General features: G+C 50.3%; 1 protein-coding gene and 1 long non-coding RNA gene across 2 annotated transcripts; both read left to right on the top strand.

The window, feature by feature from the left end:
* Positions 1-13578: 13578 nt before the first annotated feature.
* LOC144732331 (uncharacterized) lies at positions 13579-18671 on the top strand. Its single transcript, XR_013588177.1, has 2 exons — positions 13579-13729; positions 18624-18671. It is a non-coding gene; the product is annotated as an uncharacterized LOC144732331 (long non-coding RNA).
* Positions 18672-18767: 96 nt separating this feature from the next.
* LOC144732323 (protein FAM110D-like) lies at positions 18768-20069 on the top strand. Its single transcript, XM_078613801.1, has one exon. It carries the CDS (start codon positions 18890-18892, stop codon positions 19937-19939), a length of 1050 nt encoding a protein of 349 aa, XP_078469927.1. The 5' UTR covers positions 18768-18889; the 3' UTR covers positions 19940-20069.
* The last annotated feature ends 7459 nt before the right edge of the window (positions 20070-27528 follow it).

Raw genomic sequence — 27528 nt, 5'->3', positions numbered from 1 at the left:
AGTGGGACAAGCAACGCGAGAAGACGGAATAAGATGTGCCTGATGATCATGTGTCTCATCCTGCGCAAGTTGTGCAGCAGCGCGCGTGCCTCCGTGAGCCCGCTGTCAGGTACCCCCCCGACAGCACCACTCCCTTCGTGTAATTGGGTGCGCCGTGGTGGTAAGATGTTATCTCCCTCGCCTGGTATGCAGGAGGTCGTGGGTTCGATCCCAGCGCTGACGACTGCTGCTGTATATTTGTAGTTTGCGGTGCCTCCCTCTTTCTCTCTCTCACCCTCCTCGTGGTCGCTTGGAGTTTTCTCCGGGGGTCTTCCGGTTTTCCCCTCCACATTTAGGATGTACATCACGCGTTTGGAGTATTTGGCTGCAGTATATTTACACGTGATGAACCACTTCGCTTAGCTGTCATTTGTGGCCAAGGCCGCTTCTGAAAAAGAGCTGTGCAACTCAGTGGGCCTTACCTGGTACATTCAATAATAGCTAAATAGTAATTATTATGCCCTATGAAAAGCACCTTTGATTAGCATGGTTGGCTACGTACGGTGCGAGAGATGCTCAACGTACACACATACCCATACAAAATCAGCTGTTAAGAGATTCTATTGTGAGTGACTTAGCCCTTCAATTGCTTTGTCTGAGTTGGTGAATTGCAGACTCACACCCGCCAACGCCACAACGTGTTATATTTGGGGCAGTTGTGAAGTTCTTCGTGTCGGTGGCTTCGAGTTTGTAGTCGCAGTCTCACGCAGGAGAGAAGAGAGTCTGGGATTGTTCCACTCGTGTATGAGGTGTCGGCATCAGGCGGCGGGCAGATTCGTGGGTATGCAGGAGGTCGTGGATTTGTGATCTGGCTGTCGACTGATGATGCCTCGTGTAATTTCTGGCGAAACATCGTACCCCCTGGTGGCCAAAGCTACGAGTTACCGACCATCGTGTGGTATGTTTTCAACAACAGTATAAAACAAATAAAAATAATATTTAAAACGGAGCGCCCCCTACAGCGTTAAATGTTCGAGACCGTGAGCTTAACGATGTGGTTAGGCAAGAGGAGCAGCGATCTATAATAACCTTGGTGCGACCGTGCCAGACAACCACGTAGAAGGGAAATAATAAAATAATTAAAATAAAACATAATAAAATACAATTCTCACGACGTTTCGTTTATTATTTCCCTTCTACGTGACGTGCTAGACAAATCAAATATTGGGGTCCCACCAGACCGATTGCCGCATCCCCTGAGCTGATAGTGTAGTGACTGTGCCACCGCTTCATCCATCAGTGGCTGGCCATGGCTGGCGATCATCATGATGATGATGATGGTCTGGGAGTGAAGAGGGACAAGACAGATGACCGCGGTTGCTGCGACGGGCGGAGATACGAAAAGCAATGTGGTCTGAGCGCTCGAGATTAAAATGTGTTCGAGGTCGCGAGTTATTATTCCGTTATTCCTTGGTGGTAGATAATACAGCTTCCACCTGTGCTTTTTGGTGGCCCGGCTGGACGGAGATCGTGAAGTCGCGTAGCCTCGGTGTGCTGTTCAGCACCGCAAAGGGATAGGCTGGCTAAGCTTTCCACTCCTTCACGGGACACGTTGCTTAAGCGCGTTTTTATCTGATCACGTCCCGTTCGTCTGGTGGAGTGGGGCCAACTCTTTTGCGGTCGGGACCGGAGCTTTTGTCACTCGGCGAGGAAATTAGGCAGCAAAGAAAAGGGGTCCGTCCCCCTTTTGTTGAATGAGCAGGAAGAAAAACAGTCAGCGCGCAGGGTAGAATGAGTGAGATTAGCTTCTCAAAATAGCGTTGGGGAATTTTTCCCAGAACCCTTGAACACCCCAGCCTTGCTTTGTCAAAACTCATCGCATGGCATCTGAAAGATTATAATCATATATTTATTTTTAAAACTTACTTTTAAATGTGCGTTATTGTTGCTTCGCGCTGAACACAATAGCTGCTTTGATGCCACTTCTGAGTTACGGAAATAGTTTTGTGTGTCGTTCATTGACAGCGTGTACCTGTACAGCCCCCGGTGTGTCACCTGCCCACGCCGTACAGACAGTGAAGGTGATTTGACCATACTTCACCACACGCTGGGTCAGTGCGGGTTGACGAAGGTGGTGGGAGTTTAGAACGGCAATGGAGTTTGCCATTCAAACACAAGGGGGGGGGGGGGTCACCCATCCAAGCACCATCTAGGCTCAACACCTTCTTAGCTTCCAAGATCTGATGGGTTTCAGGTACGAACCCAGGTGATGTTATCAGAAGCGTTTATTGAGCACGGAGTTATTTTGATCACTTCTACGACGTGGTTGACGTCGACCGGAACGGCTCAGAACGCTGTTCTGGGAATTATTTTTTGACTGACACTGACAACAAAGATGAGTCTATGCGAAACATTTTTACATCGGATGATCGGAATATAGTTATGCAATATTATATATGATAATCATTATTATGGATAGGAATACTTTGTGATTCAGTGGCAGAAGCTAATACCAACAAAGCTCTACTCCAAGGCAGGCATGGCAGCGTGTGAGAAATCAAGACCCTTTCGGCTCGACTTCATTCGGTGTTGACGAGCGAGAGAGAGAGCGAGAGAGTGAGCGAAAGAGTGAGCGAGAGAGTGAGCGAGAGAGTGAGCGAGAGAGTGACCGAGAGAGTGAGCGAGAGAGTGACCGAGAGAGTGAGCGAGAGAGTGAGCGAAAGAGTGAGCGAGAGAGTGAGCGAGAGAGTGACCGAGAGAGTGAGCGAGAGAGTGAGCGAGAGAGAGAGCGAGAGAGAGAGCGAGAGAGTGACCGAGAGAGTGAGCGAGAGAGTGACAGAGAGAGTGAGCGAGAGAGTGAGCGAGAGGTGGGGGTTTTACATAAAGCTAAGTTTAAAAAAATGTTTTACGAAATGATGAACGAAGCAAAGTGCCGACTACACCGAGCATCTTCTTGTTTCCACTGAGCGTAAAAAAAAAGACTCCTAAGAGTCAACATCAAATAGGTCACAAACATTTCTGCTTTCAGCCGTTCGGAAGGGTTGGCAGTGGATGGGTGCACGTGTTTATTTTTGAGCTGCAATTGCGGCTCGGTATCACTGGTGGCATCACTCACCTTGGTTGCGCAGAACCAACACAGTGCGCATCAATTTGTAAGAACCAGTTGAATGACTTCTCTGGTACGGGCAGGGATGCTGCCGTGTGTTGTAATGTTTGACACACTGGACCGGAAATCCAGAGGTCTCCATAAACACACAAAGCGTCAAGAAGAATCACTCGGCTTCGCGCATCATGCAATCACCATCAACAGTTCCTGAATAGCTGCATTGTTGGTCCCCCTTGTTTTAGGCCACTGTCGAATACAATTTGAGCAAATGTGACTTTGATTGACAGGCAGCAGTGAGACAGAGACAACTGTAGACCGGTTTTGCCATGATCAGGGCTCATCACTGCAGTTTAGTCAAGAATGCTCACTGCCTCTGGGAACCATACACGCAGAGTCCACGTACCAACACGATGGGCCTTCATAGCTTAGCGAGAGCCAACACCAGCCATTAAATCTGTAAATGACGAGCAAACGTTGCAAAAACTGAAAAATGTTTTTGGTGGAATTGTTCCTCATTTGCAGATTGCATTGATCCAGAAGTCGCCGGTCCAATCTTCTAGCGTGGCAGCTGAAAACATGGACAGGTTTTTGTAAAAAAAAAATCCCAGCCTCGGTCCACCCAGCGGTATAGATGGGTTACACATCATGCCGGCGTAGAAGAATTGGATTTTGTCAAAAACAGCCGCCCAGCTCTAGCGAGGGACCTTCTGCCAGCAGCGGCATCAGCAAGAAATTGCAGGGCTGCGCCTCTGCCTTCATCTGGCATGAACAGCTGTAGGGGTCTATAAACTTGCAGGGCGTATCTCCAGGCCCTCCCCTCCCCTCCCTGATCTCCCTCCCCTCCCTGCCTCTCCTTGCGTTTGCAAGCGGCAGGCGCAGATTAAAATGCCGTCTTTCCAGTCGGTCGCACTAACTACTGCGCCTCGCCCATCTCGGCGAGGGCTCGATCGCCTCCCCCTCCAGCCTCTCAGGAAACTTCCTGTCACCTTTAAATGTCTCGCCCCCCCTCCCGCCCAAACACGCGGGATTCATTATATCATCATCGGCAGCCATTTGAAAGAAAATGGAACACTTTCGAAGCCCTTAATTTTGTTTACAAGCAAAACGGAGGGAATGGTCAAAACAATCCGCCCTCGACTGACACGGAGCGGTGGGCCCGGCACGGGATTGACAGTTGGGCTGTAAAGATGACTAAAGCGACGTGTGCGCGCCCTGCAGGTGACACGCGCGTAGCGGAAGTGTCTCTCTTTATTGAATCTTTGTCGGAGGCAAAGGTGCAGCCCTGCGATTGCTTGCTCAGGACACTGCGAGTGGAAGTGCCTTCTGCCGCGAGAGCGGTGTTCTTCATTGCAAGGCCCTGAACACCGGCGGCTCCTGGTGGCCTTTAGTGCGGCCCCTGATGTGCACCCCCCCTCCCTCTGACAATATACAACACGTGACAACACTCACCACCATCATGCTGCTGTCAAACCCCCAATGGGTTCAAATGCGTACACACACTGATGATGGTCTTATCGGCGAAAGTGCCCCCGTCCCTCTGAACATGAGTGAAGAACACTGCGCCAGAGGGGGCCCTAGAGAAAGCCCTTCTAGAGGGTATTTGGGCCTTTCTCTTCCGCACTGCTTCGATGTTTTGGAAGAGATGGGGTCTGTGCCGACGCTTGACCTCAACGCGCGACCTGTCCGACTCATACAGCTAAGTGGACAGCGCCCGGCCAGGAATTAAATAAAATTGCCCCCTTTGGTTGTTGTTTTGTTACCGCTGCACTTGGAGATCAAAATCGCGCCAGTGACCTCTGGATTGGACGGACCGAGTGTCCTCGTCATTACTCCACACAGCGGCGTCCTAATGGGGCCTAATGCCTGACAACATCGCTGCGCGTGCCTGTGACCGTGTTTACAGGAGGCACATCTGCCACGACTAGAGATGAAACGACGGCTGTGAACAAAGCACTTCCACTTTCCTCCAGCGTCTCCATTGAGCACGAGGTGAGGCGCCAGAGACGTCGACGCAAGCACGTTGCGAGATGTGCACACCCCCCCCCCCCCCGACTTAAACCCATCAATTGTCTGCTTCGCTGCATTTTTACAAAGTGCACTCATCCAGGCAAAGTGGGCAGCTGATGTGCGTGTACAATGTCACCCCCCCCTCCCACCCCCGTCTGGTATTGTATGAGTTAATAGTTGTTGCATTAAAGGCGGTACTTTGTAAACATTCTTTTTCGTATTCTTAGGTTTTTTCGGTAAAGTCACGTAGGTAAAAAAAATAATAAAAGTAAAATAAAAATAAAATAAAAATCACGACGTTTGTTTTATTTTACTCTTATTAATTTTATTTTTTTACCTACGTGACTTTACCGAAAAAACCTAAGAATATGAATCCTTGCAGTCACGAAAGCTTCAAATCTAGAATAATTTTTCGTTTATTTAGAGTCAACTTTATACTTTAACGCCACGTGTTTTGGGGGCGGTGTGTTGGATTTGTGAGCTGCAGATTGTCGCCCTGCCGGGCGGCATCGACCGTAGAGCGAACGGCTCGCAATCGAAAGGTTGCGAGTTCAAATCCAGGTTGGGGTTTGTACTCTGCCCATCGTCCCTACGCCGTCGACTAAAATCGGTACCACTTTGTCGGGTACTCAATTATCGGTTGTCCTGTCGATCTACTCGCACCCCTACCATACGAACATGGAATTTCCACGACAGGGCTGTAAACTAGGGATGAGCGTCGGCTTGATGCTCGCTTGAGCAGGAAATCACTCTGACTCGTTTCACGTGTATTATCGCACGCTGTTGAGTGTGTGTGTTTGTGATGGGCAGCGGTGATAGCGATGCGATGGATGAAGAGAATGGGTCAGGGTGGGTGTCTTGCATCTGCCCAATCTCGCCGATGTTCTCGTTTCCACTACAGCAGCCCTGAAGAGCAACTCGGTGGAAAACCACACGAAAAAAAGCAGCCTCCTCCGAACCGTGGTGGGTGTTTGCGGCGTCTCATCGGCTGCTCCCGAGGTTTGGATTTCTCTTCCCCTCCCAGCTGTCTGCACTGCCGATTCCCTGCCGTCTTTACGGTCCACACTCGAAACCGACCTCTGCCCTTCCCTTGACTCGTTACACACTGGCAATGCCTCCATAATATTGTTCACTTTTGGCGATGGCTTGGGGAGGCCTCAGTCCAGCGGTAGATAGATCACGGTTAATGATGATGATGTGACATTTCCCCCCTATTTTCACTTTCATCTCTATCCTCATCAATGCTCGTTCCGTTCCTGCTGTGGCCCTACGAGTTCGAGATGGCGTCGTCTGAATCATAGGGTGGCACAGTGGCATAGTGGTTACACTTGTGCCTCGCAGCAAGGAAGGACCTGGGTTCGAATCCGAACTCAGGTGTCTCTCTGTGTGGAGTCTGTATATGTCACTTCTATTCTGCATGGGATCCGGTTTCTTCCCATAGCAAATACAAACATACAATGTAACTGGTATTGGCCGAAGTTACATTTTTTACTAGTATTTGCCAAAACAAATTACTCAATTATGCTCCAGTGGCTTCCAGACGGCCGCAGAGGCACATCTCAAAGCGTGCGATGCAGTGACCGTCTTTGTTCGATGGTGAGCCAAAAGCCACTGCTACGAGAGTGACCGGAGTTTGCGTGACGATGGTTTATGCTCTTTGGCGAGAAAAATTAGGATTACCCACAGCATCAGCAGCAGCAATATTGCCTCCTGCTGCGAAAATGTGAGAGGGCCCACGTGAAAAAAAGTCTTGAGACTCAGTGAGGCTTTCATATACAGTATCTCTTACAGCTGCTAAATCCGCCCAACTCTTGCCTTTCTGTTCCTTTTCAGATGTATTGTTTCTAACAATTGTCCTGTCTTTGCTCTGTGTGTGCGTGTGTGTTTACCCTGTGCAATTATTTGAGATGCTTTTTTTTAAAATACGATATTCACGCTGTATTTATTGAAATGATTATTCGTATTGTTGGGATGCTGTCGTGGTTGTAATGGTTTGGAGCGCTGCTCGACTTTGTTGCAGTTGAAACAATGGGCACGTTTCCTAAATCCCCCAGCCCCCAGCCTCTGCCACCCCTAAGGTATTCTAATCAGGCCCCAACTCTGATCCACTCTATCTCTCTCGGCCTCTCTGTGTCCTGTGTAGAAGGGCAATTACCCGAAACGTCACCTATTACATATCTTTTTTTTTTGCTTTCATGGCCACGCAGTGTTATTGACGAATGTGTTGAGTTGTCAGCAGTCTAAACATTCACCCAACAGTTCGTCGATCCGTAGATTGCGCGCGTTTTGGGATAACGCTGTGGGTACTCTGATCTCTTCCAAGGCGATTGGCTTCTAGAGGGGCTCTCCAAAGCTCCCTGTAATTGATCATCGCGATCGGTATTTTTTGTTTTCATCGAGGCCCTTCCTCCAGCAGTGGCGTGAGAATGTCATTTCAGGACTTGCGCCTTTATTGTTCGTATTGCCAATTATGGGCGCGCGATGCGAGGACCTGAATCTGGCATCGCTAGACGTTTCACTTCAACTATGCGTTCACGAAAACTTGATTTGGCGTGACAGAACGTGGGTGTGTGTGCGTGTCAAAACAAACACAAAGGTCCCCCGTATAACCTTGACAGACCTGTCGGGGCAAGTAATGTTAGCGGGTAGCATCTATGGAAGCCGGCACGGCACTCAAGCGGGTGGTTGGCCAGCGACACGCCCGGCCGCCTTTGTCTCCCCAGTGGCGATTTTTACTCACCGCACCAGGGACTCATTTGAGGCTGAGTCGACCGAGAGGAGGCCCAGGATCGGTTGAGATAATCGTCACCTGGTGTTGGTGGCCGTGAGCAGGAATCGAACTCTGGCGGGGCGGGTTCGTAGCACAGCGCGCTAATCACTGCGCCACCGCTCTTAATGTGTGTGCACGCGTGAGTAGCGGTTAGCGCGTTGCGCTACGAACCTGACGACCCGAGTTCGATTCCTGCTCAAGGCCAACACCAGTGACGATTCTTTGAACCGGTCCTGGACCTCACCTAGGTCGACTCAGCCTCAAATGAGTACCCGGCGCGATGTGTGAACATCGCCACTGGGGGAAAAAAGGCGGTCGGGCGTGGTGCTGGCCACCCACCCCCTCGTGTACCGTTCCAGCTTTCATAGGTGCTCGCTGACAGCACTTGCCCCAACAGTCTGTTAAGCCTATAGGAGGTGGGGGGGGGGGGATCTTTGTCTTTGTCCTCACGTAGGCACACGCGCGCACTCAAACGAGTTCCCACTGCGTGGTGTGTGTGCACGTTGGGCAATAAACATCACGCGGACACCGCCCGCGCCACCTACACGTGTCACGCACACACGAAAAGGCCCCCGCAATTGTCCCAACAGCTCGGTGCAGGAAGCCCAGGGGAGTGTTCTTTCCAGTGATCACCCTTTCAGCAGCAACCGATGGCTCCCGGCAAACTCTGCCCCGCCCAATAACAAAAGACCACGAGCCGGTCGGTAACAGCTGGGGTGGCAAATGCTGGCAGTGTCCCCCCCTCCGACCCCATAGGGCAGTAGCCACCATAGGCACAACAGCCGAGGCTATGTAGTATCTGTTTCACAGACACACTTAATATTGCCATTTTTGCACGTGGATCACGTCGTATTCATTTTTAGCCAAAACAAAATTCCGATGACGATGTTTGTTTCTGTAGCTACAGCGGTGACATCGCTATCGTAGAGAATTGTGATCACAGAGGTTTAATCCAGCAGTAAAAAAATTAAGTCATTGGTGGTCAATCGCTACTCTCGCTCGTACCGATAAGCCAGACTGTGGCTATGACTCAACAGGGGTGGGGGCTTGCAAGGCCGATCTATTGCGGGGCTATTTGCATGGATGAGCGAATCTCGCCCCTAACACCAGGCAGTGAAATCGGGCGAACTGTTGCTTCTATTTGCCTTCGCCAGCCAACTGGGCTTGCCCAACCACACAAGAAACATTCATTTGCATATTCTTAGGTTTTTTCGGTAAAGTCACGTAGGTAAAAAAATAAAATGTAAATTAATAAAAGTAAAATGAAAATAAAATAAAAATCACGACGTTAATTTTTATTTTTATTTTTTACCTACGTGACTTTACCGAAAAAACCTAAGAATATGAATCCTTGCAGTCACGAAAGCTTCAAATCTAGAATTCATTTGCAAAGTTAATTTGCATGTTTGAGCAGCTACGATCTCTCTCTTTCTCTGCGAAAAGCTGGCAAGTGGCAATTATTGCAGCTGCCGCCGGTATCATCGCAAGGTACGTAGCCAACCGCGAGGTAATCGAAGGGGTGTGCGAGAGACGTGGGAAGGCGTATTTAAGACACGTGTAAACTTCGCTTCGAGTGCCGCACCGGGAGATCGAATCGAACCGCGCGACGTCCGGATTGGTGCCCTAAAAGAAGAGGGCCGACAATACACTTCTCCAGGAACTTGGTGATGGTTCGTGTTTTGTGTGTTTGTGTGTAGTGTGTGTTGGTGTGTGTTTGTGTGTAGAATGTGTGTGTAGGGTGTGTTGGTGTGTGTTTGTGTGTGTGTTTAAGTGTGTGTGTGTTTAAGTGGGTGTGTGTAGAATGTGTGTTGGTGTGTGTTTGTGTGTAGAATGTGTGTGTAGTGTGTGTTGGTGTGTGTTTGTGTGTGTTAGTGTGTGTAGTGTGTGTTGGTGTGTGTTGGTGTGTGTTTGTGTGTGTGTGTGTGTGTTTAAGTGTGCGTGTTTAAGTGTGTGTGTGTAGAATGTGTGTGTGTGTGTGTAGAATGTGTATGTGTGTTTGTGTGTTTATGTGTTTATAATGTGTGTGTGTAGAATGTGTGTGTTTGTGTGTGTGTTTGTGTGTGTGTGTAGAATGTGTGTGTGTAGAATGTGTGTGTAGAATGTGTGTGTAGAATGTGTGTGTTTGTGTCAGTGTGTATGGGGAGTGGTAGTGTAGCGGTTAGCGCGCTGCGCGATGAACCCAGCCACCAGTTCGATTCCCGCTCACGGCTAACACCAGTGACGATTATCTGAACCGGTCCCGGGCCTCCCCTAGGTCGACTCAGCCTCAATTGAGTACCTAGTGCGGTGTGTAAACATTGCCACATGGAGACAAAGGCGGTCGGGCGTGGTGCTGGCCACCCACCCCCTCGTGTACCGTTCGGGCCTTCATAGGTCCTCGCTAACATCACTTGCCCCTACGGTCTGTTAAGGCTATACGGGGGGTCTTTGTCTTTGTAGAATGTGCGTGTGTTTGTGTGTGTGTTTGTGTGTGTGTAGAATGCACGAGGTTATGGGGGGGGTGGACATTTCTGTATGGTGCACGTCTTTTTGGCGCGTTATTTGAAACCTGACGATTGCTGCAAGTCTCGCCGTTTGCGAACTATTCATGCCACCGGGGCAGCATCCTGACCTCCCTGTGTACGGTCAGTTAATGACAGGACGGAGAGCTTCTCACCACGGGCGTTGCAACAGTGAAATTAAAAAAAACACGGCAGGCCAGAATATGGAAAAAACCCACAACCGGCACGGTGTTTTTTTATTTAATTCCGGGGAGTAATTGCGGGGTTGGGTCGCGACGGACACTCTCAGGCGCTTGATGTAAGTGAGATGATTGTGGTGACTCCCACGGAGGCTATGGAGTGTGTAATTTTCTCCTGGGGAGTGCGGTGGTGGTGGTGGTGATAGTGAGGCGGGGTGGGAGTTTCCCCGAGGCTCCCCTCTCTCTCTGGGGAGAAGGAGATAGTGATGAGGGTGATGATTACGCAGGAATGAGCGCGAGGAGGTGAACGAGGAAGAGAGGAGGGGGTGACAGGCGGGTGGGCTGGGTGGGTGGGGGGGGGGCACCGCCGTGTTTATGTTGGACGGGGAGGAATGGGGGCAACGCTGGGAAGATGGGAAGAGCGGCCTCTGTTGTTGAGTAGCATCTGGAGCGCCTCTGTGTTGACGCAATGAAACAAACCTTCTCCGTGGCCAAGTGGGTTTTGTGTATTCAAACAAGGGAAGAACACAAAACAACTACCCAATGAATATTGGCATCGCACGAATTAAACAGCCCGCTGTTTGTGGCGATGTAACTCAATCGATTGGGCCCTATAGTAAACAACTGCAGTCTGCGCTCCTTCAACGGAGGAAGTGGCAAGGGTCAGGCAGCTGCCGTGTCGACAGAGGCATCTGTAGCACGGTTGGCTACGTACGGTGCAAAAGATGTCCAACCTGCATACAGCATACACACAAAACTACACGAACGCTCCCTTTGACGCCGCCTCGTCGACACTGGCATTTCGCTCCTGAACATATTGCTGCCATGTGCAATAATTAAAGCCACACACGTTGCGCCACGCGTCTCGTTCCTACGCGAACAGCAGTTTGTATTTTTGTACTGCGTAGGCTTGCGCGGTTGTGGCCGGGCAGCTCTGTGGCTGTGCATGTCTATCGGACATCGTTCCGAACAACGCGTGGCACGACCCCAATATGAACGCATCGGAGAAGCCAAAGCTGGCCAATTTCCGGACGTGTATCCATTTTGATAGCTGTGGACTTGCGCATAGATGGGTGGGAAGCAGTTACCCAGCGCAGCCAGACGTCGCGTTTACCAAAGCGACCTTTCGCTGTCAAGCGGCAAGGGTGAGGCAGCTGCTGGGTCAACAGAGACATCTGTGTGGCTCCGCTCAAGCATGGCTAAAAGAGACATTGGGAAGGAACTCTCGTGCTCATTGTGGCTTCTCTGGCCACGGTTCAATGCAGAGAGTGGGGCTGAATGTCATTGCCTGTTGAATTCGTACCCCAGCAGCTGCACACGCAAGAGCTTGGGTACACAGAGGGCCGCGGAAGCCTTCAGCCACTGCAAGGCAGCACAGTGAACGTGTGATTAATGATATGCTTGTGAGCCTTGAGCGGTGCGCGATAGTAAACAGATCCATTGCTCGCATGCATCAGCTGCGTAAGTACTGTCCAAGCAATCCGCTGCTGGGTGAGACCCATCTCATGTCGTATGGGGAGTTGGGGGTTCGTGGGGTTTCCTTGACCATATTTCACCACCACGCTGGCGAGTGCGGGTTGGTGAAGCCAGGGAGCGTAATCGTGGGGGCTTAGAAGTACAGCACAACAATAAAGTTTGCTGCACCGGCCTTTGCTGCTCTCAGCGTAGCACGCGGCTCTGCGGAAAAAGCCTTGCGTGCATAGTGGTCGCCTGTTCCAAGCATTATCCAGGGCTCGGTCCTGCAACGTTCTGACCCTCCCCTCGTGGGCATCTGTGAAAAAAAGAACTATATAGCTCATCGGATTCCTCCAGTATAAATACAATTTCCGATTCTGATCGCTTCTTAGAGCGTGACGAGATTGGGCGCATTCTTTGTGATTTCGTCGTAAGCCGACCTTTCACTGACGCTGCAGAAAGTCTGTAATTTAGTTGACGCCGGATGTTGAGTGATTAGTCAGTCGTGACTCCTGGCTCTCATTCGTGGACATACTTTAGCATTGTTTACATAACCAATCGGCCATACACCTCTGATAGCTTCTGATAATGTGTTTTGTTCCGGCTTATCAGTGCCCTGCCTTATTACAGACCAATTCAAACCTTATTGGTCACCCCGTGCCCTGATAAATCATCCGACAAAGTCCCATCACAAGGGAGAGACACAAACAAATATATATATAAAAAAAATTGCCCGTATGGACCTGAAAACTGACTTTCCCTGTACAAGAATACGGCGTAAACCGTGATGGGTTGACAGCTATGATGGCCCGACGTTTTACTCCATGTGCTGGAAGCGTCTTGCGGGAGCTGAAATGAAAGATCCTGAAGAAAGTTCCCAGCACGTTGAGCGAAACGTCTGACATCGTGCCAAACGACACGTGGCACAAACCTTATGACACAATCGCAAAAAGCCAGAGAGCCCAACCGCTCGGATATCGTTTGTATGGTAATATGACGTTATTGATTTTCCCTGTTGAGTAACGAGTGTTTTCTGAAGTTTTTCGAACACCATAATGAACGTCGTCTCGGTACAAACAATTAGGGTTAGCAGCGGATGGCAGCAAATACACATCAGCTTTGCGTGCACATTTTAATCGAACGCACAACTTCAGAAATGCGTACTTACAAAAAGTGTCATCGTTTAGCATGATAAGTTCGAGTCAGAGGACATTGTAAAATTAATCCTTGTTTCAATTTTTTAAACGAGGTGGCCAATAATGTTTCCCATTTCACTAAATTCAAACAGGTTTTTTTTTGTTATTGTTTACATTTCAACAAATGCCCCACTCTTCAAACCAAGGATCATGGGACACAATACACCACTTGTGTAAATATACGGCCCGCTGCCAAGCTAGTTCTGCGGGACAACAGATGTTGTTATCTTTACAGGAAGCTGGGCGTCTGCAAACAATGATCTCATGGGAGGAGGAGGAGGGAGGAGGGAGAAGTTTCGGCCAGATGGGCGGCTTTCCCAGCTCCCCATTGGCTAGCAGGTATCGTTCTCATGACTTAAGCTCCACTCAACTGCCTGCACGGTTTGAATGAGTTTGCGAGCTGGAGAAGCGACTGTCGGCTGTTGCGAATGTTGCAGAGGACCTTGAGGACTTTGACATCTGAACGTTGACGTATCAACCGGGGTCGCACCAAGATGGGTTAACAGCAGTCCGTTGGCTCTTCTCAGTTACAATCAGTAAGTCGTTTTTGTCGGTTTTACTTGTGCTTGTCTTGTTTGTTCGTGAGTTCCAAGCTGACTCCGAGCTTGTTGCTATAAATGAGGTTGTTTGAGATTTGTTTTGGTTTGCAACGGTGTCTCGTATTTTGTATTGGGGTCTTCTTGTCGATAACATCTGGTGATGCAGCAGCAGCAGCAGCAGCATCATTTAACGAGCCCGACTCTGCTGATCGCAACTGAGAAGCTCTGTCCAGAGTGTTTTTGCTTTGACAAATGCTGTTTAATAATATTGGTCTGCATGGTGTACAATGCTCATGTGGGCTACAACATGTTTGTGCAATGACAACAAAGCGGAGTTTAACTTAATTGTTGTTTGTGCCTTTCATTTTGGTGCCATTTTTGTTTATTCATTTTTATCTTCTGAGAGTTTTTAATTTGCTTGGTTAGTTGCTATAAAATAAGATTTGGCCCTAATATATAATTACTGTACAGCGTTGTGCGATGCAGTTAATTATAAATGAATTACGCTATGTTGTTGTTATTATTATTTCTACATGGCAACAAGTAATGCCTTTGTGTTTTGTGTAACCTGTAACTGTATTCGAGCAATCTTTATCAAGCGTTGGTCTGGAAAGCCAAAAGGCACGTGTCCAGACATTGCGTGTGTTTATTTGGGTGTACACGTATATGTGGAGACGCTGAGTAAAGTCCCGCTTCTACAGGGTGATCCAGATGTCTTGTGACCCCCCCCCCCCAATTACTTGAACCCCAACAATCATTTCTGTTTTAAAGAAACCTTCCTAAAAAAATAGATTAAATTCTAGAGAATTAACTGGTTGTGGTTGAATTTCGATTTAAAGCTTTCGTGACTGCAGGGATTCATCTTCTTGGTTCTTTCGGTAAAGGCACGTAGAAGGGAAGTAATAAAATAATAAAAATAGAACATAATAAAATAATTATCACGACGTTTCGGCCACAACGCAAGCAGCCGTCATCAGGTGAAGACCAGGACGGCTGCTTGCGTTGTGGCCGAAACGTCGTGAGAATGATTTTATTATGTTTTCTTTTTATTATTTTATTACTTCCTTTCTGCGTGACTTTACCGAAAGAACCAAGAAGATGGTTGTGGTTGCCTCAACCACAGGGTGATGTGATGCGCCTAATGCAGTAATCACGATTAGTTTCGGTGCATGCGGCTTGCTCGCCACCCTCTGCGCGCATGCATTTGCTCAGCGACACAGCGATATTGCGAACTTTGCTTCGTGCAGCGCTTCGTGTTGCTTCTTTTGTCATTTAGCGTGAGCCGGATCACTCTTGCGAATGAGACGCCTTATCGCGGCCTCACGAGCTCTCTCTCTCTCTCGCGTCTTGGTTAAACAAAATCAACGAAACTCTCACTTGCACCCCGAGAGCAGGGAGACGGGGGCAGAACTTTATCTTCAAGTGTAAACGCAATGGAGTCTGAAATGCCGCCGCATTGCATTTTAATTTGATTGCCAATAACCGCGCGATTGAATGACAATGCGCGGATCTTGCTTTACGGAGACGACAGGCCGAATGTTTCGGGAGAGCGACGGCAACAATAAAAAGCGAAATCTATTTAAAATTAACGCCGGCGTTCATGAACAATTCAACTCGTGCACGGTTGATAACCAGATCTCGAGAGCATTTCAACCAAAACAGATATTTCTTGTCAGTTTAACGCGTAGGCTTTCGCGACCAATATCATCAATAATAGAACATGTTTGGGTTATATCGCGTAAATATATAAACGTGTCGTTAAAACCCGCCACCACCCGACACAGCCAACCCTCACTAGTTTACTAGTGAGTATATCTACGCGATCTAACCCAAAGAACCTCCATTATGGAGACATTTTTGTCATTGTTTTAAAGAGGCAAGTCCCAACACTGAAGTGGGCGGTGGGGGGTGAAGGGGACAGCCCCGTGATTAATTTGCATGCCACAACCACCACCCCTGCGCTGCTTACTGCTGCGCGTCCTAAGGGCGGGGGGCGCTTGCCCTCAAGTTGCTCGCTGTGCTTTCTGCACCACGCGAAATGTGACCTGCAGTTACGGTGGTGGTGGCGGGCGGGCAGGCGGGCGGGGCTTATGATATTGCTGCTCTGGAGACCCCCGGAGATTGATGAGATGTCTCACCTTTAACAGAGTGGGCCGCGCGAAGGCTGCACAAGTTTTTCACTCCAAAATACAAAGTGTTTCTCGATTGCCCGATCCGCAAATACGAAGCAGACGTTGCAGCGATACAGTCCGATAATCCTGACGCGGTCATCTCTGGCTTCACCAACTGGATATGAAATTGCAGTTGTGGTTCCAGATGTGTATCGGCCATACGACAAGCGAGGCAGTCGTGCCACCAGACCGGGTCGCCACTGGGAACCACTCTCCCCTGTTATGCCCCCGTCTGCTGGACTGGTGTCGTTAAATAAATTTAAAAACCTCCCACACAATTGTCAGACGATGGATTCTCACCCGCCCAGTGGCTGAGTGACTAACGTGTGCTCAGCGGGTGCGGCAATCGGGCAGGCGGGGCCCCCCAATGTGGGATTTGTCTCGCACGGTCGCCAAACGCCACTGCTCTCATTCAATTTTAAATCAAACGCGGCACGTAAACGAAAGCGTTTTCATAACAAACCAAAAACATTTCAACCGCGTTTTAAATAGGTTTCTTGTTCTTTGACACTGTTGTTGAAAACAAATATGGTTTGTGGTTTTTAAGGCGGCCCCAAACTCGTAGCTGTGGCCACCAGGGTACGGGAGGGGGGGGCAAGGCACCCCCTGCCCCCACGCTCGTTACGCTCCTACCACCGTCTAATCCTACCCCTCCCTTACACATCGAAAAATAACTCCTCTTATCCACGAACCTATTACCCGTGAGATCTATAGGTTCCGTGAATATGCCGACTATATGCGCCCCCTGTTGCTATTTGTGCCCCCCCCCACCCCCCATCCTGCATCGTCTTTCAGAATAACGTAACGTATGCTGTCTTTACCATTGTAGCTTGACCGAACCCTAAGGGGTTGGGAGAACACATGATCACTGATGGTAACATATATGTTCGCTCTCCCAGTAGCATGTTTTAAGTGGGGCAAGGAGCAGAATCTGTGTTTTATTTATTTTACTCATCCTGGAGGAATCTGATGAGCTGTAAAGCTTTTTTTTTACACAAATGTCCAGTAGGGGCGGGTCAGAACGTTGCAACAATAAACAATACAAAAACACGATAGGAGTGTAAACTCGAGGTAAGTAAGTCACAAATAAAATATAAGTAAAAGTGCCGACCGATTTTTTTTTTTCAACACTAAGTGCAGGCTTGGGCAAGGCAGCGAAGCATCAACAAAAACAGTCCCAGGCCACACCAAGACAACAACACACAGTCCCTCAATGAAACTACACACTGCAATTTAACTATCGGTACACGGGGGGGGGGGGGGGGGTAAGGATAGCATGCCATGTTACGGAATCAAGCACAGTTCGATTTCCAGTCTGGAGGGCAGTAGTTGCGCTAACCACTGTCCCACCGCTCCACCTCGCCCAGCGCGGTTTCAAGTCAGATTAAAGAAACGTGCCAGTTGGGAGGGGCGCGTTGCATCCGCGGTGTCCTCCCTGTGTCCATGATCCACTGGGCGGTGCCACCATCCACACCGGAAATCTTCACTTGGATAACTCGGAAATCCGAGGCTCAAGGTTGCCTTGGTAGCCACTGATCGGTGCCACGTAAATAAACTGCCCAACGCCGTCACTGTTTGTGTCGCTGCTGTTGCCGTTAAACATCTCAACAGACATCGTCGTCGTGGCGGGCATTATCGTGAGCCACGGTCAATCCACTGCTGAGTGAGGATATCCCCAAGGCACCCACCCCCACCTCATCTCCCACGATGCAACTTCCACCTAGCACCTGCACACGAGCAGACTTCAACAGACCTACGCATGCAGCATACTGCATGTATACAATTATTGTATCGGAGTAAAACAGCAATCGCAAACTCCACAAACACGCAATCGACGTTCGAGTGTTGTTTTGCTCAAAAACGCATGCAGAGAACAAACGAATCGGGCTACAGAAAACACTAAATAAAGAAAGAGTGGTGAAAAGCAGACTGCGCATCCTCAGGTTATCTTTGACGTGGACGGCAGATCATCAGACGGAGGACATCGATGAACGAAAACGGGACGAGAGCTGAAACGCGGTCAGAGTAGCGAGGAGGGTTGCCCGCTTGGAACGCCACTGAGCAAGAGAGGGGAGCACTTGGGCTCGAGAACGTACGCAAGTTAGACATCGCATTGATCGTTTTAGAGGAACGATTGGCTTGGGCAGTACCCGCACCTAGGAGGGATGATGGCCAGTCAGATCGGGACTAACCACGGAACGCCAGTCGAAGGGAGGAACGAGTCCGAGAGGACGTACACGGTCGAGATGGAACCACGAGGGCGGCTCGGGCAGGAGTGGAGTGGATTGGGCTTGGTGGAGGCCTTCATCCTGCAGTGGGTAGCTCATAGACGATGATGATTGTGATCGAGCTTTGTACATCCCATCCAATCACAGTACAAATCTTATTATTCTCTAATGGTGTCATTGGGGGAAGTGCAAGAGGGTTGACGCAAGAGATTTACAGGGATTAACGGAGAATCTGCTTAGGTGCCAGACGCTATAGTTTTGTTTTTTCCCCCGACGAATCTCTCTTCCTTTCTCTACCAAGGTATGGAGAGAAGTATCAATCCATTGTCTGTAAGGTGACTTTTATTTTCAATTGCGGCAGACTGTGCTCCAGCGTGGCCACGGGAGCGTGTCACGTGCAGTCAGTCGTAGCAGCAGCAGCAGCAGCGAGCATTACATTTTCACAATTGTGGCTTAATGTTGTTTTCCTTCTCTTGTTATTTTTTTTAACAGGCCAAAGAAAACGAAGCACTCGCTTGAAGAACGGAACTACTTCGAGAGGGAGAAAGCTAAACAATGGGGAGAGGATGTTCACTCCTAACACAAACCAACATAGAGTTGCAGCGGTGGTAAAGGTGCAGTCCCGCAATTACTAACTGCTGACTGGTGGGCCTGCGGCACACGGAGCTGCAGAGAAGTGCTTTTGATTTTTATATTCGGCCCGAGAGGATTCTCCGCGCCGTACAAAACGCGGCGCTGGTATTTTACATCCTTCCGTCATGTCGGTGGAAGTCAGCCAACAGCCGAGGCTGGGATCCCTGGGAGATCGTCTGTCGCCGACGTCTTCCATCGTCCCCCTGCGCATTCTCAACAAGGGGCCCGAGTATTTCCGGCCGAACCGCCGGAGCTGCCAGGAGGGCGGCATGTCCGTTCGCGAGCGACTCGAAGCCGACCGACTCAAGTACGTCAAGAGCCCCGACGCCGCCCGGCCTTCATCCGTCGAGCTCGCGGCCGGCGGCGGTGGCGGCCTCATCGTCGGCGCGTCGAGAGGGCGTATCTGCTGCGGTGCCGGCAACTTGGACCTGGCGATGCTGAGCAGCGCCATCGGCAACCTGCACCAGATCCGGCGAGAAGACCTGTGCCGCAAGGGCGTGCGCAGGACGCCGCCGCCGCCACCGTCCGACCCCCGGCTCGCGTTCCGGCGCCGGAGCGACGGCTTCGTCCGTGGCGGCTCGGAGAGAGACGCGTCCTGCGGCGGCAACGGCGCGAGCGCCAGGAGCAACGCTGTGGCCTTCATCTGGAGGCTCTTCCAGGGTGTGGCGGGGGGCCGGGAGAGGCACGCCAGGCCGTCGGCCGGCAACGAGGAGGACTCGGGCGCCGAGTCGAAGGAGAATCTGGGAGACGTCACCGACGGGGCCGCGGAGGCCAACCCGAGACCGGCCTGGCGATCGGCGTCACGGGACGAGCCACGTCCGGCGCAAAGGCCGTCTTCTCTCATTTTGCCCGGCGGCAAAACGGAGCCGGATTCGTTTTTCGACGAGTGCGGCCTCGACCGGGAAATCGTCGCGAGCCTGCGCGTGGGGGCAGGGGGGGGCGGCTGCGGTGGCGGCTGCGGCAGTGTCGGTGCCGGTGCCGGCAGCAGCGTCTCCTCCAGCGACCCCGACTTCGATGGATTGTCGGAGCGGTGGCGCGACCACGACGGAGGAAAGAACGACGGAGGGGAGAACGACGGAGGGGAGGACCCCGCGCCAGCACGAGTCTCGGTCGTCGAGCGCAATGCAAGGATCATCAAGTGGCTCTACGGGTGCCGGCGCGCCAGTTGCTTTTGAAGAGGGACGATCGCTGACCGGCGGCGCAGGGCCGGGCGGTGGCGTACGTGCCAATGGCACGTCCGGCTCGCTGGTGGGGGTGTAGGCGGCTGATACGTGAAAAGGTCGCACCTCCGATGAGCACGGTTGGCTCTGTACGGTTGCGAAAGAAGTTCAACGTACGTTTGTGGCCATCTCTAGGAATTCCGTTGAGTGTCTCCGCGTATGAATGAACATATGTTTTGGTCCGCTGGCCTATCTGTTTTCAAGACGAATATTACCCAGCAGCATTTGTTCAAGCGCAAGGAAAATCTGGACTGGTGTAGATCCTCCCACATCTTTTCAGTGTTACCAAGTTGAAAGAGGATGTCCTGGACAAAAGAATGTCGCGCAAACTGCTTTAATACGCGGTGAGATGCTTCGCAGCGCTTTAGAGAGGTAAGCGAACGCACGCGAGGCTATGGGCACGCTACTGTGCGGGGAAAGGTAAGGATTTGTTGACATCTGCAGAACATACGGTATGCGCTATGGTCGTCAGGGCAGTTATGCTGACGGTCGGATAAACGACGCCGTACCGTGCGTGCGGAGGGACGTCGAGTGCATCACGTGGTGAGTTTTCCCAAGCAAAAGCAAAGCAGAAGCATTTTGCGCCCCTTCCAGGCGAGCGTGGCTACCTACCGGCTGCTGAGAACTTACAAGCAGGGCCTGGTTACGTTTGATGGGGGGGAGGGGGGGCGTTAAACTAAAACTAAATTGAGGGAAAGGCTCTCTCTGTTCATTCGCTTCCCTCGACTGTTTTGACGCCGTCCGCTCCACCGTGGTTGTTTTAGCGACGGCGTTTGAACGTATGACATACAAGCGAATTGTCAATAGAAAAATTCAGATGAAGCAAATTTTACTTCGACGCGCGACTCGGCTAGTTAGTATGACCCATCGCTCTGCAGTGGTTTTAATTACAAAAAAAATGTACCTGTAAGATTTCGTCACGGTGCCACAAGTGTTGCACTTCAACCGTTTAACAGACAGCAGCCGGGGAACGGAATGCATCCGAGGAGAAGACGACCGCCGAGAGAGATAGAGCCATGAAATCCATTGTGTGAAGGTGCTGGGTGGATCGTTGTATCGCGGGGGGTGGAGGTCTTCATCCAGCAGTGGATTGACCAACGTCGACGGTGATGATTTATATTTCGGTAACCCCTCAGGATTCAAGGCGCCTCTGGGTGCAGGCCCGAAGGTCCCGGCGTTAATCCGACCCTTGCCTACATTAGCGTTTGGGTTTGTTTTGTGTCCTTAAAATGACTGGGATTGAATAAAGTTACGTGATTGAAAGTTCGTCTTTGTTGCTGGCTGTCATGTCGTCTCGTTTCCTGTGTGGCCATGGTTCACGTTTAGAATCCGGGCTTGTTCGGTGGGGTCTAGCGTACAGCGAACTGAACGAGAGAAGGACGCTTGTGTTGCGCCTGTGAAACGTCGTGATTTAATTTAGTTGTTTTTCATTCATTTTTTATTATATTATATATGTTTACCAAAATGACTTGACCGAAAAAACCCAATAAGTATGAACGAGGGAGTATTTGCTACAAATACATTTTAGTCTTGGAGCGCGGCGCATAAATAACCGACGGTTATTTATCCACATGAGGGTTTGGTGATGTAAATATGTAACTCTATTTCGTACTTTAATAAACAAAATGATAACTCAATGCAGCGTTTTAAGTTCATTACATTTATAATACCATTGTCGAGTGACCCTTTTGCAATCCACTGCTGGATGAAAGTTTCCGCATGCTGTTTCAGTCATGGGGGTTTTGTTTGACCATACTGGTTAGTGTAGGTGAAGATGAGTTAGAGGACCAGTTCAGATATTATTCACCGCGAGGATTTCGACTTTTCCGCCACAGACCAAAGCCGGATGGAGTTCTTAGCTGGCACAAGGTCTGTTATCCAGACATCTGGACATCTGTGAAAACTACATCTGTGAAAAACAGCTTTGTGTCTCTTCAGATTCCTCCAGTATACGTAAACATTCTGATTCTGATATCAAACCTGTACATTATCCTGTAAATAAAGTTCAACACAATTCCCACAGGTTCGAATGAATTCCTGCCACCTGAACGCCGATGCCAATTCCCGGAGTGTCCGGGTCAAACCGGCAGAGTCGGCAGCTCCGAGCCTCTCCGCTGACGTGAGACTCACCGCTGACGTGAGTCTCACCGCTGACGTGAGCTTAACCACGACCGGGAATCAAACCGTTGCTGCCTGCGGTCGACATCCCTCTCAGACGCAGTCTGTCCCTTGGCTGCCACTGTCATCATTCTTGGCTATCGTCCACACTAAACAAAGACTCCCCCCACCCCTATAGCCTGAACAGACTGTTGGGGCGAGTGCTGTTAGCGAGCACCTATGAAGGCCGGCACGGCACACGAGGGGAGTGGGTGGCCAATACCGCGCCCGACCGCCTTTGTCTCCCTCGTGGCGATGTTTAAACATCACACCAGGTACTCATTTGAGGCCGAGTAGACCGAGCTGAGTCCCAGGGATCGCTTCAGATAATCGTCACCGGTGGTGTTGGCAGCCGTGAGCGCGCTCTCTGCAACGCTTGCTCTCGTCATCGCCACGCTTTGCATATTTAAGTGTTCCTCTTTCCCCATTAGCCAGCCCATCCCGTGTTCGGCCGGCAATGAAACTCTCATTAAGTGACGAATGTCACGTGCGCCGGCTTGCTGTGGCTTGCCTGGTGCATCCATCTGAGTGATCAGACTGCAGGCTCCAGTGAGCTTCATTAAACGCAAGGCAAATGCCGTCTGACAGGTTTCTTTTTTCCTTTCCCGCCCTGAGAAAGCGGGTGGCCTCAAGTCAGTCCTCCCGAAATAAACTCCACTGCCCTGTGTAATGCATCAGCAGCAACATGTGCTGTGTACGGAAACTGTATCGGGAAACAGAACTCACGTGCTGTTGTGGATGGTAGTCTAGCGGACACTGTCCTCACCAACAGGCGGAGACAGGTCGGGGTTCTGGGCCTTTATTTCCACCTCCATCACACACAGCTCCCTCCTTCATCCACAGCTCTCTCCTTCATCCACAGCTCTCTCCTTCATCCACAGCTCTCTCCATCACACACAGCTCCCTCCTTCATCCACAGCTCTCTCCTTCATCCACAGCTCTCTCCATCACACACAGCTACCTCCTTCATCCACAGCTCCCTCCTTCATCCACAGCTCTCTCCTTCATCCACAGCTCTCTCCATCACACACAGCTACCTCCTTCATCCACAGCTCTCTCCTTCATCCACAGCTCTCTCCATCACACACAGCTACCTCCTTCATCCACAGCTCTCTCCTTCATCCACAGCTCTCTCCATCACACACAGCTACCTCCTTCATCCACAGCTCCCTCCTTCATCCACAGCTCCCTCCTTCATCCACAGCTCCCTCCTTCACCCACAGCTCTCTCCTCTTCACCCACAGCTCTCTCCTCTTCATCCACAGGTCTCTCTCTCCTTTACTCCTGTCCATGCCCCCTCTTATCCCCACGGTCCCACCCACTCCTCTCATCCCTGTCTCCTCGTTATTAGCCACAGATCCCCTGTGTTCACACCTCCGTGGGTGACTCCCGGTCGACTCAGGGATTGACATCGGCGTGTATGGGGTAGGGCATGCCGATGTTGTGTGGACCGCCATGGAGGACTGTTACAATTGTATCATCAAGAAGGCATCCCCCTCCCCCCAAAGCCACCTCCGATTCTGCCATTGCATTAATACGCCCAGCGGGCAGCACGCGAACTGCTTTCATCGCTCCATCTCCTCGGTGGACGTGTTCTCTGACAAGTGTCATATCCTTGGCTGCCGCTCTGCCGCTATTCTACAAAGCATCGGCCGTCATCGCTCATAGAAAAATGTGTCCTGTCCAATCCCTTTTTACTTTTTTGAACAGTTTGCATTTTGGTCTTAGCTTGGAAATACTAAATAGTCTAAATCTACATGTAAAAATCAAACAGCTTTTTAGGCCATCATCCAATTGACCTTCAGAAAAAAATACTATTCCCAGCAGTACTGTGCAAAGCAGGAAAGCTACGGACCTGTATCAACGTTTTGCATCTCATCAGCAATGAGGGCCTTTCCACGCCAGATAGGAACAGGTTGGGGGGGGGGTTACTTTGACCATACTTCACCGTGATGGCCAGTTGCGGGCTAACCACGATGGCGGGAGCGGTGGTGCTATACAATTCAATGTACATAATTTTCAGTCGGCTTGGCTGTCGAATTGCTGTTGAACTGAGCGAGAATGCTCGAACGTCTGCTGGAAGCGGCAGCCAAAGTGCCGGGCGAGAAAAGGGGGGGGGGGGGTGGTGGCACATCCGCTCGTTCACAAAGACGGCCGACGCTTCAGACTGCGTGAGGTGGAAGGTCAGCAGCTGGGGCTCGCTGAGGTTGGGGCAGGTGCTCCCTCTTGCCGCTGAGAGCCCAACAATGATTTGACCCGCTGCCTGCCCCAACTCCCGTTGACGGGCAGATGGTCACCGCCACCCTGCATCCCCCCACCCCAAACCAGCCATTGATTGTTGTTACAGGAGTGGCAGTGTTTGCGTGTCGCCACTGCCACACTCTCAATCGAAGTGTTGAGTTGTTGTTGTTCTTTGATGGCTCGTACCCACACAGAGTGTGGAGGGTTTGTTTGGCTAAATGTTGGCCCACACACCCTGACGACATCAGTGGGTGGGTGGCCGACCCACTGGGTAGCCCTACGTTTTAAAAAATAAATTGGGTTGGCCCTGCATTTCAATTAATAAAATCCTAGTGCTATGCCAAAAGAGATAAAAACAGGAGCTATAGATGGAGTGAGCTAAGAGTAACGTAGATAATAGAGAAGTAGTGAGATTAGAGAAGACCGATGCATACATAGATTAGAACGTTAAATAGTTTTACTTTATATTTAACACGTAGGCTTTCTCGACCAATACACATATTGATGTTTACGCGATCTAACCCATACACCTCTATAATGCTTTGTTTTTTATATTAATACGTTTGCAATGTTTGTTAAGATTTTAATTTGAGCTGACACTTGGATTACACATTTGAAAACCCTGGTCGTATAAAACCAAGACCAGACTTCCTCATTGAATAGAAATGCTGAAGGACCGTGCTCTGAGTACTGTACGTTTTATCTTTCCCTCGGCGGTCTCTCTCCGTCACTCTCCCAGGGATTAGTCACTTCGCGTGATCTATGGAAGGATATTACTTGTCGTCAAACAGGTAAGCGCACAGCCATGAGCCATTGTTATAGACAATGCAGTCGTCAGACAGGTGTCTGGACCCACCTGTTTTGGGTCTGTGCCATTCACCGGTGATGTCACTTCATGCAGCAAGTGTTTCGCTAAAAGCATTAAACAAAAACGTTGCGTTTGGTGCACCGCAATTGGTACGTTGTTTCATTGTGATACATTAAAATGCTCTCACCTTCAAGTACTGTACCGAGTTTATACATGTATTCTAAATGGACCTCGTTAGGCTGAGCAGGCATTAGCCTTGTTAGTACATCGATGGACGACCACAATATTCGCAAGAGAGGTGACTGTGGGCGTTGTGAGCAATTGAAGGCGGTGCCCCCCCACCAAAGACAAAGATCCACCGAATAGCACTAACAGACTGCGGGGGCAAGTGCTGTTAGCCAGTACCTATGAAAGTCGGAATGGCACACGAGGGGGTGCGTGGCCAGCACCACGCCCGACCGCTTTCGTCTCCCCAGTGGCGATGTTTACTACACACCACACCAGCTACTCATTTGAGGCGAGCTAGGGGATGCCCAGGATTGGCTCAGATAATTGTCACTGGTGTTGACCGTGCAGCGCCACATTAAATACGCATTACAACGACAATAGTTTAAAGCGATTTGAAGCATGTTTTATATTTTTTTTGGGGGGGGTGGGCAGAGCTTTGTGACGTCATATTTGAGGGGGGGGGTCTGACTTTTTGTGACGCCGTGTGACGAAGGGGGGGGGGAGGGTCAAAAATCGTCCAAAATCGCGTGACGTCATTTATGGACGGCCCCTTATCACGTGTACATTTATAGGAGCCAAACACCCGAAACACACGTTTCGGCATTTGGAGAGAAAAACCGGGAGACCCGGAGAAAAATCCACTGCAACCATGGGGAGAGAGAGATCACGCCAACTCCGAATACAGCATACAGGCGTCTGAAACGAAGTGGGCAAACATTGTACTATCGGCAATCCGAACAAGCTTTCAAATATCGCAGGAGGCTTACGGCAAATCGGGCACCTGCATCACGAGTGAGCGGGATAATTAGAGGCGGCGCTCTCTCCCTTTCTCCCCGTCCCGGCCTCGCGCTTGCATCTGGCTTTGGGGCCTTGGCCAAGAATGCGGCTATCCTCACCCCCCCTCCCCTTCTCACGCGGTCGTTTTCTCACGCGTGGCCAACCGAGCGGGCGGCCCAAGCGAGTCAATTTCGCCGCGTTAATCCTGTAAATGCGCATCGCGCGCTCAGCGCTGGCCCCACACACACACAGCCGAGCCGTCCGCGACAGGCACGCCCGACCGTGCCCCACGGTGTAGTCGTGTAAAAAAAAATTCACCCCCGACTCACTGCCCCGGGGGGGATTGCACGAACGGTGAACGAGCCGAGGCGCCCGGGCATGCTCCTCCGGCGGACGTTTAAAGATCCCGTGACTGGGTGCGCCGTGGGTTTGGTGACTTAAAAGTGAGAACTCACTAACGGTGATGTAGTTCGACGCGCAGGAGGCCGCGTGTGTCTGTGCAGGCGTCACGGTCTAAATGGACCACGTTTTAATAATGAACAGCAAATTACCTAATAGGGTAAAGCCCCAAGGCAACGTTGCTCCCTGCTGTGCAATTTCTACGGACTGTGTCGCCTGTGAGTCGACGATGGGCTGTGTTTTGGCACGTATGCCAAATGTGCAAACGATTTGATAATTAAAATTATGTATGTTGAACTTCTTTCGCACCGTACGTAGCCAACCGTGCGGGGGAAGGACAACAAACTAAACACCAAAAAGCAATTAGAAAAAAAATAGTTTTCGTGATCTTACTATAAAGTTTGAATCTATAACTTTTTTGGAGGGTGGATTGTTGGACTTTTTTTTCTCCTTCATATTTTTCTTCTTGGGACAAGCGAGGAGTGTGAATGTAGGAAGGCATATTCGGCGTAACGTTTCAGTTTCTAACAGCAACAATTAAAATATATATCGCGTCTCTATGCAATTGCATCTGAAGATGCTTTTGCTAACAAGAAAAAGGAACTGCATTCCTTTAGAAATAGTGTTGTGGGGGGGAGGTCAGGGCAGAGACTTAGACTCAGACGTTATTATTTCAGCTGGTGAGGCCCCGGTGAGCTAAGCAGCTCTGTTGCAAAGACGACCACAGCCCAAGCAAGACCATCACATCGCACCGTGGAGACGTGCAGACTAACCAGAGCAACACACAGCAACAGCGGCACCACATTATTTACGCGAAACCCACGCCAGGGCTCACTTAAAGCAGGGCAAACAGATCAAAAAGGGTGGCGGAAGAGCCTGTGTCGAGGGCACGCGTGTAAATAAAGCGTATGCACAGCCTCACGGATTATGGAGC

This window comes from Lampetra planeri, chromosome 2, assembly GCF_965212315.1.
Source record: "Lampetra planeri chromosome 2, kcLamPlan1.2.h2, whole genome shotgun sequence".
In the NCBI taxonomy this organism is placed as follows: Eukaryota; Metazoa; Chordata; class Hyperoartia; order Petromyzontiformes; family Petromyzontidae; genus Lampetra; species Lampetra planeri.
Note: the sequence above shows the minus strand (reverse complement) of the source record. Positions and strands in the feature narration are given on the sequence as shown.